General features: G+C 38.2%; 2 protein-coding genes across 7 annotated transcripts in view; one reads left to right on the top strand and one right to left on the bottom strand.

Annotated features, from left to right (window-relative positions):
* Positions 1–5,434, top strand: part of hnrnpd (heterogeneous nuclear ribonucleoprotein D) — a 6,162-nt gene extending 728 nt beyond the window's left edge. The window contains exons 2-9 of one of the 5 annotated variants that reach the window (XR_004335565.1): positions 31–199; positions 831–992; positions 1,399–1,530; positions 1,652–1,751; positions 2,976–3,128; positions 3,225–3,316; positions 3,680–3,781; positions 4,617–5,434. Coding sequence is in view for 4 of the 5 variants with exons in the window: in XM_032539191.1 (XP_032395082.1) it covers positions 31–199; positions 831–992; positions 1,399–1,530; positions 1,652–1,751; positions 2,976–3,128; positions 3,225–3,292 (784 nt within the window). In the remaining variant the exon portion in view is untranslated. Of the gene's footprint in view, positions 1–30; positions 200–830; positions 993–1,398; positions 1,531–1,651; positions 1,752–2,975; positions 3,129–3,224; positions 3,317–3,679 lie in introns of all 5 variants that reach the window. The other 4 variants (XM_032539191.1, XM_032539190.1, XM_032539188.1 and 1 more) reach the window with 4 other exon arrangements.
* The window catches only part of si:ch73-234b20.5 (vesicle-associated membrane protein 8), a 3,606-nt gene continuing 1,146 nt past the window's right edge, over positions 5,002–7,461 (bottom strand). For both annotated transcript variants that reach the window (XM_032539212.1, XM_032539211.1), the window contains exons 2-3: positions 7,208–7,378; positions 5,002–5,631 (exon numbers count right to left, since the gene is read on the bottom strand). In XM_032539212.1, coding sequence (XP_032395103.1) covers positions 5,494–5,631; positions 7,208–7,378 — 309 coding nt within the window. In that variant the 3' untranslated portion in view covers positions 5,002–5,493. The remainder of the gene's footprint in view (positions 5,632–7,207; positions 7,379–7,461) is intronic.

The raw sequence follows: 7,461 nt of genomic DNA, 5'->3' as shown, positions 1-7,461 counted from the left end.
TTTTTTTTAAATGTGCTGTTTTGTCAACAGTAAGATGTTTGTAGGAGGGCTCAGCTGGGACACGACTAAGAAGGACCTGAAAGATTATTTTTCCAAGTACGGGGAGGTTGTAGACTGCACTTTAAAACTGGACCCCATGACTGGCCGTTCACGGGGTTTTGGCTTTGTGCTCTTCAAAGAACCAGACAGTGTTGACAAGGTACTGGCCTGCTCCCGTAATAAGCCGTTTTTTACAAAGTGCATTAAGAAAGTACTCCCAAGTACTTTAATGCCACATGCACAGTGCTGACCTTTTTGTATAAGCTGTCAAAAAGGGAATTCATCTTGTATTATTGCTATTTTTTTAAGAACCCGTGCTAGTTTTGCTTATTTTTAGGCAAATCGGATGTTTAGGTCTATGACTTGAATGCAATGGGGAAACTGGGGCTGAATTAACCCATAAAAGTATTTTTTAGTTAAATCTTAAATGAGATTGTTTGCTGCTTTTTTTTCTTTCTGTTGTAGCATTGTGAACTGAAAATCTTTGCGATTTGGACACACTTTGTAATTTTAAATCTCACCTTGAGGTCTATGAAAAGGATTTTAAAACTCCCCCCCTCCTCCATTTTTGTAACATTTGATAAAATAAAAATGATGAATTATACAAAATAACCAACAGATGAATTGAAAATGAAAATAATTAAAACGACCCAGTCTGACAAAGAAACCCCCTTTGCATTTGGGGTTGTATGTCTTTAATAGAAATAATCACCTACAAGACAAAATAGTGGATTAACTCTTAAAGATTATTTTTTTTGAATGACCCCTTTTTTGTTTGTTTTGCTGTGTAGGTTGCCACACAGAAGGAACATAAACTCAATGGAAAGGTCATTGACCCCAAAAAAGCCAAAGCCATGAAGAGCAAGGAGCCGGTGAAGAAGATCTTTGTTGGTGGTCTCTCTCCAGACACCCCTGAAGACAAAGTCAGAGAGTACTTCAGTGCCTTCGGAGAGGTACACGTTATTCTTTTTCTTCTAACATTCCCAGATTTAGCTTATAGCTTTTGCTGTGGCTCATTGCAGTGCAATACTCAACTGCTACTATTATTATTATTATTATTATTACTTTTCACCATTGCAACACCTTAATTAGGTTATTTATGCAAATACTGTGTCATAATATTCCTTTAACTATGTAAATATCCAGACTCCTTATATTTCTTTATTTATATTTCTAATATCTGAACAACTGCAACACAGAGTTTCCCTTCGGGGATCAATAAAGTATTTCAGATTCTGATTCTGATTGGAATCATATTTTTCTTTAAAATCCATTTAATGGATTTCTTTCTCGTGGGTCTGCATGTCTGTAAAGTAACTTTCCCGTTGTTTCTTTTTATAAACATAATGAAACACTTAGCTGGAGTCAATTGAACTTCCCATGGAAAACAAAACCAACAAAAGGAGGGGCTTCTGCTTCATCACATTCAAAGAGGAGGATCCAGTTAAGGGCATCATGGAGAAAAAGTACCACAATATTGGACTAAGCAAGGTACAAACTTTTCTCTCCTGCCAACTAAGACTTTATCACCTGGTAATTGCTTTAATTACTTTGACTTTTATAACTGATACATAACGACTGCGGACTCACAACATTACTGGTGTTCCTTCAGTGTGAAATAAAAGTGGCAATGTCCAAGGAACAGTATCAGCAGCAGCAGTACTGGGGAGGCAGAGGTGGATACCCGTCCAGGTCTCGGGGAAGAGGCGGTGGTGAGTGGAGAAAACTTTGCATGTATATAAAATGTAAATAATGCACAGTCAATTCAGAACTACAGTATAGGACCTGGTCCCCAGGAAGCGCGTCCGGCATGATGTCCCCTAAAGGAAACTTTATCAACATCCGTTTCATCGAAAAAGAAACATTTCTCTGTTTGTTCATATCACTTCAATTGTATTGCTGCAAAATGGGACAAACTGACCAACAGATATATAATAAAAGATTAATACTTGGCGCCTGTGTATCTATACAGTAGATACACAGTAGATTTTTTTTTCTTTTCTTCCCCACCCCTAATATTCACTTTGTTGCTGAGAGTTAGTTAACACGACCAACATCCGTTTCATGTCTGCACAGTAAATATGAAGCCAGCAGGCGGTTAGCTTAGCATAAAGACTAGAAACAGAGAAAGATCAGCTCTCAAGCTAACTTATGGACACTTCTAATTTTTTATTTTATTTAACCTTTATCTAATCAGGTAGGTCGTTGAGAACAGGTTCTCGTTTGCAACGGCAACTTGGCCAAGAAAAGCATAAGCGTGCAAGACAACACGCAGTTTCACATTCAGTACAGTACAAAAATACAGAAAACACGTGGTGTGTTGTCTGTTTAGTCGGTACAAAGCAGGGGTGGGGTTATGCGCTGACTGTTCTGGCAGGAAAAATTGACTTCTTTGTCGACTTTGTGGGACCCCAGCAAGTCACTACCCCCTCCCAAGAAATAGTCCATCACATAACTCCCCCATAACACCACAACGTTTCATTTTTGCTCCACTGTTTTTGTGCAGTTTGGCTTTGATGGCTCATTTGCAGGGTTGTCCCCAACATGATCAGGCTTTGGTGCAGCACCCACGCCGAATGAATGTAAAATCAACTTGAGCACCAAAACAAACTCAAAGACTTTTCTCATGTCTCATATGTGTTGTTGTTGTTGTCTTTAAGCTTTTTGAGTGTTATTATCTGCTTTAGCATTTCCAACATTTTGGACACACATATGGCAATAATTATGCTCCAAAATGATGTTACATTTTTTGTAATTACAATTTTTGATAATTTGTTTGAGAGAGGGCCCTTATAATGTGCCCCCAAGTGTTCAACAAGAGGGTTACAATGCTCAATAATGTAATTTTATAAATCATCTATCTAACTGCATGTTAAACAATAACCACTTAACTTGTGTGATCAAAAGCATTTTATTTAATTCCTGTTTAACCGCAGGTCCCAATCAAAATTGGAACCAGGGTTACGGCAACTACTGGAATCAAGGCTATGGGAATTATGGTAATTATGGTTACAATAATCAAGGCTATGGAGGATACGGTGGCTATGATTACCCTGGTTACAACAACTATTATGGATACGGTGACTACGGTGAGTAGAACACCCTGACGGGCTTAAGTCAGATTTCTTTTTCTTTTTTGAAATGACAAAAAACACCTGAAATCCGATTTTGCACCCCACTTGTAGATGAATCTGGTGGATATGGCAAGTCGCCACGGCGTGGTGGCCACACCAACAGTTACAAGCCGTATTAACAGAGGCAACTCATCTTCAAGTAGGTATGTAAAGACAAAAAAAAATACCCCTCTCACTTTAAACTTAAGGTAGTTATATTTAATTTGCTGTTTTGGTAACATTATGTTTAATTTTCACTTGTAAATTTCTTTTTCTCAGCACCCTCAAGTGCTTTACAGTAGTGGTAACATAGCGGCTGCACTCTTGTGGCGATTATTTTAACAGCTGGCCTTCTGCTGCCTCTTTTGCATCTATTTTTTTTTTGTTTTTGTTTTTTTTAAGTGTAAAGTTAACAGGTAAAGTACTGATACTACAGTAAATGGATGCCAAAGTTAAGGATGTGCAGGGAAACAGAAAAGGAAGTATGTTGTCTCCTAACTCTGACATACCTTGTTTGTACCTGCCAGCGGAGCTTCCTTGCAGGCCATGAGCTGACTCCCAGATACTCTCAGGGCCCGCTCAATGCGGACCGGGTACGAGAAGCATACGCTCTCGAACGCTGCCATTTGGTATGGTCTTACAACATCCTGTCTCAGCATTTCTAAACTAAACAATATGGGACACGTCCAGCTTTGTCATCTTTCTTTCCATTTTACTTTTCTTTGCAACTGTTCCATAATGTACAACTTAAAATATACACATGTAATTGTCATTTTTTACAGGCCCTTACTCCCCCACAAGTAATGATTTATAAATATGTAAAAATAACTATTTGCTTTTCAAAGGATACGTACAGCATTCTCTGGACTTTCCAGTTTCTATTGTTAATATATGCATTCCTAATCTTATCTAAAATGCTTGTTTCTTTATTTAGCTCTCGTAGCCAGTAAGTCCATGAGCTAAAACCTGGTTCATATTTGGACGAGACTGTGTCGGGGGGGGGGGGGGGGGGGGGGGGGGGGGGGGGGATAAAGTGCTTTGTGTACATGTATTGCTCTGTTTTGTCTTACTGACAGCGATGGAAAAAGACTCCACGTTTGTTAATTTTCCTGTAATACATTTTCCCTTTAATAACCTTTTTGTAAAAGAAAGAAGTTTGCAGAAATTTGCATGTAATGTTTTCTTTAATGTGTATTTTATTTTTGACCAATCGAAGGTTTCTTCCATTTCGTATTTTGACTTCTTCAATTTATTGCACTTCAGGTTTTCTAGCTTATGGACTATCTATCTATCTATCTATCTATTTATTTATTTATTTTTTAACTGTAAAATAATTGTTCTCAGTTTTTCTTTATTTATTTTTTTTACATTGGACATTATAAACACGGGGATTCCTGTTTTTATTTGTAGTTTTTGCAGGTTTTGGTTCACCCATAGCTGATCTGCTGTGTTTGTTTCCCGTAGGTTTCAGAGTGATGAAAGACAGCGACACTGGTCGAGCGTTGGCCAGAGAGAGGATGGTACCCAGCAAACATCACTAGCTGATTGTAAGAAACTAATGAAGAGCACTATGACCTACACTACATTTCCTCTACATTTACCGGAGTATTTGTTGTATCTCAAAAGTTTTGGTGTTTTGCATTTATTAAGATTGCTGCAAAGTTTTGGGCAGTTTGCGTTCCTAATCCTCTCTTGTTTTTGTATTTAATGTTCTCAAATGCTATTTGTGAATGCTTCAATTATTACATGACAGAAATGTGAAGATTGGTTGGAACAGATCACACACACACACACACACACACACACACACACACACATACAGTATTGTAGTAGCAAAGAATGCGAAAAATGCGTTATTACAATTTCCTTTTTATCGTAGTCATCAGTCGTATATGTTATTACAGAGTTTGACAGTCATAAACAGAATATATATATATATATATATACACAGGCCATTGGACATAAAGAAATACAATAAACTAAAAATAAAGACTCATTTGCATATGTGATCCGTTGTGAAATAGTACGTTTACGTCACATTGACTGTTGGAGTGTTCAAGAAGTAGTTCAGCCAAGTTTCTAACAATTTAAGCTCTAATTTACGTCGTGTCATCATAAGCTTTATCGCAGAGCAGCCGGCCAATAAGCTTGCATGTGTTACAAAAATCATTTACCCTTTTGAATTTACATAAATATTTCTTGAAATACCCGTTTGTTTGAGTTGAAATGATCTGAGACTCTCTCACGAGGGCAAGTACACGCTAAATAACCGGTGAGCTTCATCCACCGTCTTCATCGCTCTCAGTCCCGAGGTGCTGCTGAAGTTCAGGTCGGGGGTTATTTAGATAACTTTTGTGGCAAAGAGGATGATGAGGATAACGATGATTAGCACGATCACGCCAATTATGATCATCATTTTAATGTTTTTCCACCAGTATTTCCTGGCAACCCGTGTGGATGTTCTCTGGAAAGAGTCAGCCTGAAAAGAAACAAAGGGAGTCTAAATTTAATATTCTAAAAACAAAACAAAAAAAATAGGCTTACAAAAAAGGTTTTGTTTGCAAAAGTTATGTTTTTCTTTTCTTTTTAAAGGATTCAATAAATGCCCTACCATTAATAAATGTTTTGTGTGTGTGTGATAACGTTACTTTGTATTTTTAGTTTCATAGCAGTAGTGCTCTTAATCCAACAAATATTTTATGTTAGAGTAAAAACGCACCACCCAAATGTTTTATTCAAATTTAGGTGTCGTTACTTGGTGAATACAGATTTTCTCGGGCTTGAAATCCAAACTGATTTTTCCATTATATGGCCGTGAAGTTGGCATTAAACCAGAACCCTGAGGAATACCATGTAAAGAAATAAAAATAAAAAAGTTGTTTGAAGCCTTTTGTGTGGACAGAGGGAGCTGTGTGAAGTTTGATGAATTTCGGTAGGACTACAAGTCTGAAAATAAAACCAAATCTGTAGCTGTGGAGTTAGAAAGACGTGAGTTTACCAGACCTCTGTTCATTATCTCTGCTGCAGGCTACTAGCCTCTAGCATAACAGCTGTCTCTCCAACCTAAACTGATGACAATCAAGTTGCCTGCTGGGTAATGTAGGCACCAGAGTTAGACCAGGAAAAAGAGTGAATGTAAATAGTCGAAAGAAAAAAAAGGCCCGTTCTGCTTCTTTAACTACTTTGTATACAGTTAGTTTAGTTCAGAGGTTCCCAACCTAGGGGTTAGGCCCCTCCAAAGGGTCACCAGATAAACCTAAGGGGGTCGGAAGATGATTGATGGGAGAGAGAAGAAAAATTCTTTTGATACATAGGTTTTCCTTTATTGGATGTTTCTCTAACGTTTCCCGTTTTGTTAAATACTGGATCATTTTACTTCTTTGAACTAAAAGCAGTTATTTGAATGAAACCATTTGGCAAAGTTTAGCCGGGAAATGTTTCTCTGACTACAGTACGTCATGACATCACAGGGTGAACATGACTAAACGTATGACTAAAAGGTTTAAAACACTAGTTTGTAAGCTTATGTTTTTTTAAAGTTAAATCTTATTAAATAAAGTGGTCTACATCCTTTGTGTTCCACTTCTTGAATTGCTGCGGTGCTGAAGGAAATCCACCAGATGCAGATGTGTTTCCCTTTTTCTTTGTGTTGAAATTTTAAATACGAGAACTATGATTAACTGCTCCTACCATCTCTGCATTGTAAATTGAGACCGCTCGCTAGACTTTCTGTCCAATCTGAGTTAAGAGCTTGTTTTCCTCCCATCCCAGAATGCTGTGGGGAGTAGCCAGACCCTCCTTTAGCGCGCGTTGGAGGAGGGTCTGGCAACGCAAGACGATATCTAACTCACTATAGCACCCTGATATAGCAAGTAAAAAAGTGCAATGATTTCCTCTGAAATCTAGTATCTCAAAGTTGTGCTAAAGTACTGTACTTGAGTAAATAAAAAGTACTTAGTTACTTTTCACCACTGTTACCTTTCTGTTTTAGGAGTCATATGAAAGCCTCATCTCTAAAACATCAGCGCTCACACTCTGCACCGCCAGATACTTACCGACGCCTGCAGGTCGTCCGTCTTGCCGATCAGATCATCTAATCGGTCCCCTCTCTCCAGCACTTTGCTGATGTTGTCTTTCAGAATGACTTTGACCTCGTTGACCTGGCCTTGCACCTGGTCCAGTTTAGCCGTCGAGCCAGCGGCCGGGGACTGAGACCTTGTGTCAGCCTGAGACAAAAAGCAAGACAGATTGTTCTGTTCTGTTTTTAGTTGCAATTCCTACAAATTTATTAGCACAAAAAGCAAGTAGA

The sequence above is a fragment of the Etheostoma spectabile genome, chromosome 16, assembly GCF_008692095.1.
Source record: "Etheostoma spectabile isolate EspeVRDwgs_2016 chromosome 16, UIUC_Espe_1.0, whole genome shotgun sequence".
Taxonomy (NCBI): domain Eukaryota; kingdom Metazoa; phylum Chordata; class Actinopteri; order Perciformes; family Percidae; genus Etheostoma; species Etheostoma spectabile.
The sequence above is the reverse complement of the archived record's forward strand: the minus strand, read 5'-3'. Positions and strand labels throughout refer to the sequence as shown.